This window comes from Megascapheus bottae, chromosome 2 (genome assembly GCF_031878675.1).
Source record: "Megascapheus bottae isolate mThoBot1 chromosome 2, mThoBot2.hap1, whole genome shotgun sequence".
NCBI lineage: Eukaryota > Metazoa > Chordata > Mammalia > Rodentia > Geomyidae > Megascapheus > Megascapheus bottae.
This window is the reverse complement of record NC_143510.1, coordinates 17,199,147-17,212,628: the sequence shown is the minus strand read 5'-3', so window position 1 is coordinate 17,212,628 and position 13,482 is coordinate 17,199,147. Positions and strand designations below refer to the sequence as shown.

The window sequence follows — 13,482 nt, the reverse complement described above, 5'->3', positions numbered from 1 at the left end:
GATTTCTGCTTACTTTTGGAGAAACTGCCTTTGTTTTCCATAGCATCCTGAACCATTTTCCATGCCTACCACCAGTGTACTAAAATTCCAATTTCTCCACAACACTTCTTCATCAACATTTATTATTTTCTACTTTTATTTTCCCAATCCTGGGGTTTGAATTCGGGGTCTTGCACTTACTAGGCAGGCAAACTGCCACTTGAACAATACCGTAGTCTTTCTGCTTTCATTATTTTTCAAAAGGGTCTCAACTTTGCTGAGGCTAGCATGGACCACACTCATCTATTTATACTTCTCAGATGAAATGGGACCTTCTGAACTTTTTTGCCTGGATTAACATTAAACTTCAATCTTCCCAAGCTCTGCCTCATAAGTAGCCAGGGTTACAGGTGTGCCTAGCTTAAAAAAAAAAAAAAAAAAAAGACAAGCCAAGTGCTGATGGCAGACACCTATAATCAGAGCTACTCAGGAGGCTGATATCTGAAGATTGCAGTTCAAAGCCTGCCCAGGCAGAAAAGTTCATGAGACACTTATCTTTAATTTTACCCCGGAAAACTGAAAGTGGAGCTGTAGCTCAAAGTGGTAGAGCACTAGCCTTGAGCAGAAGAGCTCAGGAATAGCACCCAGGACATAGGTTCAAGCTCAATGACCAAAATAAATAAATAAATAACAACAACAACGATGATGATGATGACAGCCATATTAATGGGCTTGAAATGTACCTCCCAGGTTTTGATCTGCATTTTCCTAATGACAAGGATGCTGAGAATTTCTTCATGTGCTTACTGACCATTTATTTGTATATCTTCTTTGAAAAAAGGTTTACTCAACTTTTTTACTCATTTTCTAATTGAGGGTTTGTCTTTTTTGTTAATTAAGGAGTTCTTTATTATCCTGGAGAGAGCCTTTTATTTGACAAAGGCCAGTTTAAGGAAGAACTTGGAATCAAGTTTGACAAAACAGAATCCCACTGCCCTGGTTGGGCCTCATCAGCTGCTGTGAGGTGTTGCTGGCTCTTAAGAGTTCTCACACAGACACTGACAGTGATTGTCCCAAAGGAGCACCTTCAAAAGTCTTAGCAAGGGCTGGGAGTTGGGCCTAGTGGTAGAGTGCTTGCCTAGCTTGCATGAAGACCAGGGTTCGATTCCTCGGTACCACATACATATGTATGTATGTACCACATACATAGAAAAAAAATGCCAGAAATGGTGCTGTGGCTCAAGTGGTAGAACTCTAGCCTTGAGAAAGCCCAAGGGCAGTGCCCAGGCCCTGAGCTCAAGACCTAGGATTGGAAAAAAAAAAAAAAACTGCCTTATATCATAAGATGTTCTAGCAAACATTGAATCTTAGGTGCCATTTTTAAAAATAGTACTTGTACTTTAGTTATACTTTTATTAAGAGTAGAAATATGAACTAGAATATAAGATGAAAATGAAACCAAAATTGCTAAAACTGAAAATGTACCTGTTCTGACTTGCTTTGTTTTCTCTGAATTATGTGAGATTTCGATCTAGGTTCAAAACAGGCTTGGCAGAATTTCCTCCTATTCTGCAAACAACTGATTGAAATTCACGGAAAATAATACACATGCAATCTTGTTCCCACCCCACCCCCTTACTATTTTTTATGGTTTATTTTTGGTTTTCCTTTTCTATAAGATTGTCAGATAATTCGTGATCAATATAGTACAGGACTGGTCCAGAGAATGTCTTTAAAAGATTTTTGTTTTTCTTTGTGGAGGGGGGAGGGTCATGGGGCCTGAACTCAGTCTAGACACTGTCCCTGAGCTCTTTGGCTCAAGGCTACCACCCTACTCCTGGGCCTAGGTGCTGTCCCTAACCTCTTCAGTTCAAGGCTACCACCCTACCCTTGAGCCAAGCCCCACTTCCTGCTTTCCAGAAGTTAATTGGAAATAAGAGTCCCAGGTCCTATTGTGCCCAGGCTGGCTTTGAACCTTCATCCTCAGATCTCAGCCTCCTGAGTAGCTAGGATTACAGGTGTGAGCCACCACACCGGGCTAAAAGCTTTTGATATAACCTGGGATATATAGTTCAGTGGCAAAATGCTTGCCTAGCAAGTGTAATACCTTAGGTTCAATCCTCAGTACCAAAAAGAGAAGACAAAAATTACATTAAAATGCAGAAAATTTCTCTTCAACTCAAAATCTCCATAGGTTACTGATTAGGCTAAAACATGCCAACAGTCTTTTCAAGTTAAAAGGAATCACATTATAAATGAGGTTGATATTGTTAAAACACAAATATTATATGGAAAAAAGAGGTTTATATTGTGTGATTGTTGTTCTTAATGTACTTCATTATTTCTCTTCCTTTTTTTGCCCTTATGGTTAATCTCATGTTGTTACTGAATATGACTTTGTTACCTGGTATATTGTATATATGTTAATTTGTTTATTTGAAATAGGGAAGAGAAGGGAAGGGCGGAAAAGAAGATGATTGGGAGGGGCTGGGAGAAGGGAAACGGACAAAAACATGAGAAGGGGCATCAATGTGCAAGAAGAAATGCATCTACTACTTGATGAATGTAACTGTAACCCCTTTATACATTATCCCAACAATAAAATAAAAAAGCACAAATATTTTTTAAAATTACATTAAAAAAAATCCTCCCCCTGGGCCGGGAATTTGGCCTAGTGGTTAAGGTGCTTGCCTAGCATACATGAAGACCCGGGTTCAATTCCTTGGTACCACATATATAGAAAAAGCCGGAAGTGGTGCTGAGGCTCAAGTGGTAGAGTTCTAGCCTTGAGAAAGTCCAAGGACAGTGCTCAGGCCCTGAGCTCAAGCACAGGACTGGCAAAAAAAAAAAAAAAAAAAAAAAATCCTCCCCAAACAAACAAAAACCCTTTTGATGCTTAACAGTGTGGACAAGGGCATGGCCCTCCCCAGGTCCCTAAAGACTCCAGTGGTGTCAATACGTGGAATAGGACGTATACGAGCCAGGCAAGCAGCCTTCTGGAATACCCAGCCTTCCTCCTGGGCATAGATACTGAGAATGTCACACACATAGTAATGGGAACACACTGAAAAACAAAAAACAACCCAGTAAAGCACAGATTACATAAAATTAAAAGCCATGACACTTACCTGGGACAAAGAGAAAATGTACAGCCCCCAGTGTGGCAACCACATCACTAGAAAAGCTGTCAGGATGCTCTTGAGGATAATTGATAGGCTCTCAGCAATGACCTGCAAACATGTAGTAAAGGTGCACTTTACTGACATTATCAAAGAGTAAAGATGCAAAGGAATGACACTGAAAATCAGAGTAAAGGTGCACTCTATAGACTTTTAGATAAAGTAAAGACACAAAAGAATGACAAGTAGAAAATTCAGAATGATGGCTGTAGTGAGTGTGGAGCAGAGTTGGGCATAAGAATTGGTAATGCTCTACTTCTTGGACTGTGTGGTAGGTTCATGAATACATTAGATATATTATTTTTGTACATATTAAATGATGTTCTGGTTTTGGTAGTACGAAGTTTGAACTCAAGATTTTGCACTTACCAGGCAAGCATTCTACCACTTGAGTCAGCCTCTAACTTCTTTTTCCTCTGGTTATTTTTCACATAGGTCATGCTTTTGACCAAGATAGTAACACTCCTATCTACATTTCCCATCATAATTAGTATGACAAATATGTCAGCATACCCAGTGTTTACTGTTGAGATGAGGGCTTGAGAGCTTTAAATTTTTTTTGCCATCCTGGGACTTGAACTTAGGGCCTGAGCACTGTTCTTGGGCTTTTTTAAGGCTAGTATTGTACCACTTGAGCCACAGCATCACTTCCAGCTTTTTCTGTGTATGTGTTACCAAGGAATCAAACCCAGTGCTTCTTGAATGCTAGGCAAACACTCTACCACTAGATCACACTCCCAACCCCTCTTGAGAACTATTTTGCCCAGGTTGGCCTGAAACAATGATCCTCCTGATCTGAGAGTCCTGAGAAGTTAGGATTATAAGCATGAGCCTGGTACCAAGCTTAATTAATATACTGACAAGTCAATTTTAGTATTCAACTAGTAGGATCCTTAGGGTTCTTAGATAAGGTCTTGCTAAGCAGACCTTTAATTGAATATGTTTATTTAATTGAATGTTTATTTAATTGAATATGTTTTCCAAGTCATTTTTTCAGATCAATGTCTGGAAAAATAATTATCACCTATAAAAACTTTTTTTTTTTTTGCTGGGCACGGTGGCCCACACATGTAATCCTAGCTACTCAGGAGGCTGAGATCTGAGGATGAAAGTTCAAAGCCAACTTGGGCACAAAAGGACCTGAGACTCTTATCTTTAATTAACCTCTGGAAAACAGGAAGTGGGGCTTGGCTCAAGGGCAGGGTGGTAGCCTTGAGCTGAAGAGCTCAGGGACAGCACCCAGGCTGAGTTCAAGCCCCATGACCACCAAAACAAAAAACCCAAACCAAAGCAAAACAAACTTTTTTTTGCCAGTCCTGGGACTTGAACTCCAGGACTGGGCATTGTCTCTGAGCTTCTTTTACTCAAGGCTAGCACACTACCACTTGAGGCATAGCATACTTCTGGCTTTTTCTGTGCATGTGGTACTGAGGAATTGAACCCAAGGCTTCATAAAATCTAGGCAAGCACTCTACCACTAAGTCACATTCCCAGTCCCAAACATTTTTAAAACAAACATGTTTTCCCTTATTCTCTACATTTTCTATTCATAGAAAAACACACTCACCTTGAGCTTGATAAACATATGTGCTTGTGCCAAAACCCAGAAGGGTTCTCCTAGAAGTTCCACCACTGCTGAGAGACCAAACAGCACCACTCCAGTTCCATAGTGGGGAACCACATTTGGATCAGGCACTTCAAGTAAGTGCAACCAGATCCAGCCCAGGAATAAGGACCAAAATACACCCAAGGGGATCCTAGGATTTTGGAAAAGATATTTTAAAATAAGGATAGACATTAAATAGTAATATTGAATGGGAAAAAAGTCATAATAAAAGTAATTACCACATAAGAAGCATAGTAGAGTATGGGCACAACCCACATGCCTGTCACTATGATTCAAATCCTTTAACTCACTGACACCTCACAATGTTCTTGGCATTATCCCATTTAGGAGATGAAAAAACTGAAGATTATAGGTATTGAGCAATTTGACCAAGGTCATGAATAGGTAGTTAAGAACAGAAGAACCTTATCCTAACTAACTCTAAAGTCTAACTCAGGGCCTGGGCACTGTTCTTGGGCTTTCTCAAGGCTAGAGCCCTACCACTTGAGCCAAAGAACCACTTCCAGCTTTTTCTATGTGTATAGTACCTAGGAATCAAACCCAGGTCTTCATGCACACTAGGCAAGCACTCTACTACCAGGCCAAACTCCTGGCCCTAAAGTCTCCATTCTTATTTACTGGGTTATACTGACTCAGTAAGGAAATATCCAAAAAGAAAATGCTTGTTGTCTGTGATAGAATAACTGACAGGCACTACAGAGGTGATCTTTCACCCCAAATGCCCAATAGTCCATGGCACAGAATACTTTCATGTGTCTAACAGACCACTTAAATATTATTGGGTAGTCAACAGTCCTCTAATAAAATGACACCTACCAGCCCTACGACAGTCATTCTGTGAGGCAATGAAATGTTATGCAAGGATAGCATTGGGAAACAACCTCAACTGCCAGCCCTTCCTGTGAGGATCTGGCTACAGAAAAACGATTACATTTTTTTTTTGGGGGGGGGGGGTTTAGGGCTTGAACTCTGGACCTGGACGCTGTCCCTGAGCTCTTCACTTCAAAGCTACGGCCCTACCCTGGGCCTGAGTGTTGTCCCTGAGCTCTTCAACTCAAGGCTACCACCCTACTCTTGAGCCACAGCCCCACTTCCCATTTTCTTTCTAGTGATTAATTGGAGATAAGTCTCTGGGCTATGTAGTGCCCAGGCTGGCTTTGAACTGAGATCCTCAGATCTCAGCCTCCTGGGTAGCTAGGATTACAGGCATGAGGCACGGTATCCCACTAAACCATTACAATTTTGACCCAATAGGCTTGGTGTTCAAGAATATTCTAAAAGCTCAGAACTGATAACACATAACAAAATTGAAGATATAATGAAATACTTTAAAAAATTTTTAAAATACCAAGTGATGGGCTGGGAGTTTGGCATAGAAGTAGATTGCTTGCCAAGCATGCACCAAGACCTGGGTTCAATTCTTTGGTACCACATACATGGGGAAAAAAAAGCCAGAAGTGGTGCTGAGGCTCAAGTGATAGAGCTCTAGCCTTGAGAAAAGTCCAAGGACAGTGCTCAAGCCCTGAGCTCAAGCCCAGGACTGGCAAAAAAAAAAAAAAGTGATTACTAAAAGCTCAAAAGATACAGTGGGGCAAAAACATTAGGAATAAGAAAGATGACACAGGTGGGACCATATCAGTGACCAGGGACAGCAAAAAATACCTCCATAGATGTTTAAAAATCAAGTCTAGAAACCTGTGAACCAATAAGTTCTTCCAACACACTCTCTTTGCCCAGACACCCATCTCCCAGCAACCCACTATAAAATGGGACTTGGAGATAATTCAGTTTTAGAAAGGTGCTGCTTTCACTGGGTACACGCCTGTAATCCTAGCTACTCAGAAGGCTGAGATCTGAGGATCAAGGTTCAAAGCCAGCCTGGGCACAAAAGGACCTGAGACTCCTATCTCCAATTAACCTCTAGAAAACAGGAAGTGGGGTTTGGCTTAAAGGTAGGGTGATAGCCTTGAGCTGAAAAGGTCAGGGATAGCGCCCAGGCTGAGTTCAAGCCCCATGACTGCCCCCACCCCACACAAAAAAAGAAAGAAAAAAGGTGCTGTTTTCACTTACAACACTCGCTACGCTTGTCTTTCTCAAACACGTCTCTTCCCAAAGCACAACTTACGTTAGCCACAGAAGATTGAGGGTCTGGTTCCAGTCCTGCTGGGTACCCCTGCTCAGACAAGCTCTGCGGAAGGCTTCTCTGGCCAGGAAAATGGTGGTTGAGTAAAGCAGAGTTAGTCTGTAAAAAAAGGCAGTAACCAGTGAGGAATTCATTTTGTTTTGTTTTTACAGAAAGAACTCCTGAATTTCTCCAGCAACAAGGATGAGATAAGGCCTTAGTCACAAACTTCTGGTGGTAAGATCAAGGATAATAAACTTTTACAGGATTCACTAATGTCTCATCCCCAATCATAATTAGGAACCAAAAAAGGCACATCTGAATGTGTGTACCTACAGCAGACAGAAAACTGATACAGTGAGCTCAAGAACTTGAAGACTTAGTGACTATGGGCAGAGGTGTACTACTGACCATAAAAAGAAAAGGAGCCAAGGCTGGGAGTGCTTGCCTCCCAGCTTGCCTAGCTGGTAGAATGGTAGAATGCTTGCCTAGCATTTACAAAGACCTGGGTTCAATTCCTCGGTACCACATACATAGAAAAAAAAAAGCCAGAAGTGGTGCTGTGGCTCAAGTGGTAGAGCTCTAGCCTTGAGAAAGTCCAAGGACAGTGCTCAGGCCCTGAGTTCAAGCCCCAGGACTGGCAGAAAAGAACAGAAAAAGGAGGGCTGGGAGTTTGGCCTAGTGGTTAAAGTGCTTGCCTAGCATGCATGAAGACCCGGGTTCAATTCCTCGGTACCACATACATAGAAAAAAGCCGGAAGTGGTGCTGAGGCTCAAGTGGTAGAGCTCTAGCCTTGAGAAAGTCCAAGGACAGTGCTCAGGCCCTGAGCTCAAGCCCAGGACTGGCAAAAAAAAAAAGAAAAGAAAAGAAAAAGGAGCCAGGTTCTAGTGGCTCATGCCTGTAATCCTAGATACTCAAGAGGCTGAGATCTAAGTACTAAGATTCAAAGTCAGCCCAGGTAGGAAAGCCCATGAGATTGTTATCTCCAATTAACTATGAAGAAAGCTGTAAGTAGAGCTGTGGCTCAAATGGTAGAGTGTCAGCCTTGAAAAAAAACAAAAAGCTTAGGGAGAGCATCCAGGCCCTGAGTTCAAGTGTCAGGACCAACACAGAAAAAAAAAAGTGAAGGGGGATGAGTCTATCACTCCATACAGCATGGGAACCATCTGTTCACATTGAGTCAAGTTACTCTATAATCCCTGTAAGAAAAACTCAGACCCTAGTGCATGGAAGTGCTGGCAAAAAGAATCACAGGGCAGACAATTAAGGCCAGCAACCATCACAGAGTTTGCTACAATCCAGCTCAGCAAGGTTTGGGTACCTCAAAGGTAGGTGGTGATTGGGCAATCACCTCAGTAACAACCGAGGCTTTCCTGCCTCAATAGGCAATAGCCCAGGCTAAGCCAGAGTGGAAATGGCTCAGAGTTAAGATCTCTGAGGAGTCTATAAATATCAATGCAGGCACCTGCTAATTGAGGAAGACTCTATGGAAAGACCCTTTTCTTTTTTTTCTTTTCTTTCCTCCTCCTCCTCCTCCTCCACCACCACCTCCTCCTCCTCCTCCTCTTCTTCTTCTTCTTCTTCTTCTTCTTCTTCTTTTTTATAAGTTGTGGGGCTTGAACACTGGGCCTGAGCATTATTCCTGAGCTCTTTAGCTCAAGGCTAGCTCTCTACCACTTTGAGACACAGTGCCACTTCCCATTTTCTGGTGGTTAACTGGACACAAGAGTCTCATGGACTTTTATGCCTGAGCTGGCTTTGAACGGTGATCCTCAGATTGCAGCCTCCTGAGTAGCTAGGATTATAGGTCTTAGCCATCAGCACCCAGCAGGGAGACCCTTTTCTGTCTGACTTTTAAAATACTATTTCTCAGGAGCCAACAGAATAGCCTAGTGGTAGAGTGCTCACCTAGCATGCATGAAGTCCTGGGTTCGATTCCTTGGTACCATATACACAGAAAAGGCCAGAAGCAAGTCGAGTATGGTGGCTCTCACCTATAATCCTAGCAGATTCCCAGTCCCTTCCTCAGCATTTCATAGTGCAAAGCTCCCAGATAATTCCTTTGTCAAGAAAAGTTTAGGAACTGCCACTAAGCTCTGAGAACAAAACCAAGGGTATGTGTTTGGTAAATACCAGATATGAAATGCGGTTTAGAACATACTGTCTTATTAACCAGGACAAGAAGAATCACCTGAGAAACAGAGATATCATATACTTTTGTGACATTTTGTAAACACAAAATATGTGTGGGTGTCCCTGAACAGAAGAGAGAGTGGAAAAACAATCCAAATCTAAAAGACTAAGCGAGCTTTCCAAGATCCACCGATTAACTAATGAAATGACAAGGACTTGAGTTCTGATCCCAATTACTGTATCCCAGTTATAAAATCACTGAGAAAGAAAGGAGGGTGGCTGTTCCAACCCTGCAATTATTAAGTACATCTTCACAAACTACAGAAATCCTGCTTCCTTTGCTGCCAGCAGGACAAGAATACATGATTATACCTGAAGAGGTTTTCAGTGAATTACTCCCACTCTCCTCCTGGGTTCTGAGAGCATGAGAACCAGAAAAGCTGGCAGAAAAATGTGCATTTGGAGGCTGCTAATGGAAAACCATTCATGGGTCCATTAAAAGCAACACTGGCAGCTCATCCCTCACCCATGCGCACCCCTCCTCCTCTCACTGCAGAAACATTCTGCTTCTGGTAAAAGTGTGTATCTCTTAAAAAGGGGGGAAAAAAGAATACTGCAAAAAATATGATTAGGGATGTAAGCTGTTGACAGTACCACAGCGTACCCCCTCTTACCTTACATTCACTATGCCAACAATTTCCTTTGAGAGAAAGCGAAGAATAAATGCATTCAAGACAAAGGTGATTAATCGAAACAACACCTATAGAAGAAAAAAGCACAGAAAAAATTAAGTTAGGAGTGTTTACTGCATTGAAATGAGGACCATGTGGCTGTCCTTATGTGATGTAACAATACACAGGAGCTTTGTCACATACCCTTCAGTAAAGATGTTCAATTTTATTGTCTTTGCTCTGAAATTTCACTCCTTGCCATTCTACGTAGTGGTCAAAAAACCAAGAACAGCACTTGGGGTTCCCTTAATTTACTGACAAGAAAAGAGAGGATTCCACTGGACATGGTGGCTCAAGCCTGTAATCCTGGCTATTCAGGAGGCTGAGATCTGAGAATCATTGTTCAAAGCCAGCTCAGGCACTAAAGAACAATGAGAGACTCTTATCTCCAATTAACCTCTAGAAAACAGGAAGTGGGGCTGAGGCTCAAGGGATAGGGTGGTAGCCTTGAGCTAAAGAGGTCAGGGACAAGGCTCAGGCCCAGAGGTAGGGTGGTAGCCTTGAGTTGAAGAGCTCAGGGACAGCACCCAGGACCAGAGTTCAAGCTGCACGACCCACAAGAAAGAAGGAAATGAGAGAATGAGGGGGGCGGGGAGGGAAGGAGGGAGAGAAAGGATTCCATTGATTAAATGAGTTTCTTTTTTCTTTTCCTTCTTTTTTTTTAACCAGTTCTGGGACTTGAACTCAGGACCTGGGCACTGACCTTGGGCTTTCTCAAGGCTAGCACTCCACCACTGGAGCTACAGCACCACTTTCAGCTTTTTCTGTGTATGTGTTATCAAGGAATCAAACCCTGGGTTTCATGCATGCAAGCACTCTACCAGTAAGCCATGCTCCCGGCCCCTCAGTGAGTTTCTTTAGGTTCAAAGTCAAGCACTCCAGAAGAAGAAAGAGTTGTAAAGATGATGGCACTGGTGGGTCATGCTTATATCTCATGAGGCTGAGATCTGCAGATTAAGATTCAAAGCCAAACCAGACAGGTAAGTCTGCGAGACTCTTATCTCTTAATTAACCACCAAAAAACTAGAAGTGGACCTATGACTCAAGTAATAGAACACTGATCTTGAGTAAAAAAAAAAACTCAAGGAGAGGGCCAGGAGTGTAGCCTAACAGGAGAGTGCTTGCTTAGCATGCATGAAGGCCCAGATTTGATTCCTCGGTAACACATACATAGAAAAATCTGGGAGTGGTGCAGTGGCTCAAGTGGTAGAGCTCTAGCCTAGAGAAAGTCCAAGGACAGTGCTCAGGCCCTGAGTTCAAACGCCAGGACTGGAGAAAGAAAAAGAAAGTGGGTGGGGGGGAGAGGAGGAAGAAAGGGAGGAAGAGAGGGAAGGAAGGTAGGTAGATTGATTGTATGGCTATTTTCAAAAAATCTATCCATACTTATAACATTTATATTACTTAAAGGTATCATTGTCCATTTAAGGTCACAGGCCATATCCATGTTTCCTAACTGGTTTGAATAAAGGTTACAACTAAATGAAGCTGAGGTTGCTCAGGCTACATATTTTCCCAAGCCCTTATTAGCAACAAGGCCTCCATTTGCTTGCATAAAAGACTTTATAGTTTAAGCTCTTTCACATTTATTAATATTTGACATTTAAAAACAGCCAGGAAATTCAAAGGATACCCATGAGATTCAAAAGTGACCCATAAACAAGCTGACCCTGCTTGAGGTAACAAGGAAGCCATCAGTACTGGGGCTTAAAAGTAGGACCTCCCACAGTCACTCACAGTTGGTCTACCACTTGAGTCCAACTTTCATCTTGATGTTTTTGCTTGCTAACTGAGGATGAGTCTTGAGGATCTGTCTGCTCAGGGTGGCTCCAAACTAAGATCCTTAAATCTCAGCCTCCTAAGTAGTTAGGATTATAGGAATGAGCAGTTGGTACATCGGTTTTCTCCTTTTGAAGTCACTCTAGGGGGTAAGGTATTGTTGTTATTAGCCAATCCTGGGACTTGATCTCAGGGCCTGGGCACTGTCCTTGAGCTTTCTCAAGGTTAGTGCTTTACCACATGAGCCACAGTACTACTTCTGGCTTTTTCTGTGCATGTGGTACTGAGGAATCGAACCAAGGGCTTCATGCATGCTAGGCAAGCACTCTACTACTAGGCTACACTCCCAGCCAATAAGATATTATTAAAAGTGGAAAAGTCAGAATTGTGGATAAAGCACTGAAATCTGTATTTATGCTGTGAAATGAAAAAACAAACAACTAGGATAAATAGGATTATGTGAGGACTTTCTTACATTAAGTACATGTATTGTGCAAGATAATATTTTGTTTTATGCAGATATCATTTCATCCCTACACTGACCATTTAAAAACTTACTACCCTAATTTTAAAAAATGATAACATGTACATGTATTGTGAGAGGCACTTGACAGGCATGATTTAATCTAACCTTCCTAATGACTGTGATTTGCATCATTTCTCTAACTTAAGATGATGAAACTAATGTTCAGAGAAGTCAAACAATTTTCTCAGGGGAAGGTTAGCAAGTGACAAGGCCCAAATTAGAGCTCAAGTCTTCCTAGTTCTTTCTCCTAACCTCTGTGTGTCTCTTTAAGATAATGAAGAGTGTGGATTCAGAACTTGTGTAGTAATTAGCTGGAGAGTAAGGCAGGAACAAAATGGACAGTTCACTTTGGACAACCAACTCTTAGAGCTGCAAGAGTCTTTAGATAACCTTTCAATGACTGGCATGTATCACATCTGGCAGATGACAAAAATTAAGAGCCAAAGGTCTGTCCAAGGGCACACAGGATGCAAGCAAAGTTTATTAAGTGTACATCAAGTTAAATGCATTTATCCAAACAATCTCGGTCCTTGTAACTACCTTATGAGATAGATTCTATCAAGACTGAGGATAACCTCTCTGTACATCACCTTTGTGATACCGATTAAAACAAAAAATTTTTTTTTAAATCTGAGGCTTTGCAGGTGAATTCATTAGTCTTGAGTCACCGTACTTGGTTCCAATGCTTGCCTGAACCCAGATCCCCTGATCTTAGTTATGCCATATGGTCACTGTAAACTCAGTGGGAGTCAGTCTGTAGGAAGGCGTCAGGGGTGGGACAAGAAAATGAGTCCCTTGCCTTAAAAATACCATGTTCTCGCGCACGAAATGCCCTTGCTTCGGCCACTAGACCCAATTCTCTCCTACCGCCATACGTGAAATACAAAGTTCAGAACATGAACGGCGTGTTGGCAGCCGCTCGGCCAAGACGGAACGCGGGCTCCCAAAGCCGAGCCCGGACACCCCCTCACCGCCGCCACCCCAGCCGGGTGGGGGCAGGCTCCCGGGGCGGGCACTCAGGGGTGCCTCCCGAACAATCCTGGCTGGAGCCGGAGGGTCAGAAAGTACCTGCAGGAGGAGGCCGGAAGAGGCCAGCCGGGCGGCCTGGCCCAGCACCTCCCGGCTGCCCATGGCCGCCGCGCCTGGACTCCGTCACCGCGAGACGCCGTAACTCCCCGCTTCGTCGCGGGAAGATAACGTCACGGGAAGAGCCGCTCTCTGATTGGTGACTTTGAGACGGCGGAGGCGGAGCTGGAAAATGCGGTCTGGCTACTTGGCCGTGACTGTCTCCGTCCCAAATGAGTTACATACTGGGGCTAGTCCTGAAAGTCGGTGTCACCCGAGTGTGGTGGTTCACACCTGTAATCTCAGAAGGCCTAGAGTGAGTATTTCCCGTGCTAGGCCAGCC

At 42.9% G+C, this 13,482-nt stretch overlaps 1 protein-coding gene across 1 annotated transcript in view; it reads right to left on the bottom strand.

The window, feature by feature from the left end:
* Positions 1-13,220, bottom strand: part of Rft1 (RFT1 glycolipid translocator homolog) — a 38,984-nt gene extending 25,764 nt beyond the window's left edge. Inside the window, exons 1-5 of the mRNA XM_090321045.1 lie at positions 13,143-13,220; positions 9,716-9,801; positions 6,911-7,027; positions 4,726-4,915; positions 3,108-3,209 (exon numbers count right to left, since the gene is read on the bottom strand). Coding sequence (XP_090177171.1) covers positions 3,108-3,209; positions 4,726-4,915; positions 6,911-7,027; positions 9,716-9,801; positions 13,143-13,205 — 558 coding nt within the window. The 5' untranslated portion in view covers positions 13,206-13,220. The remainder of the gene's footprint in view (positions 1-3,107; positions 3,210-4,725; positions 4,916-6,910; positions 7,028-9,715; positions 9,802-13,142) is intronic.
* Positions 13,221-13,482: the final 262 nt, after the last annotated feature.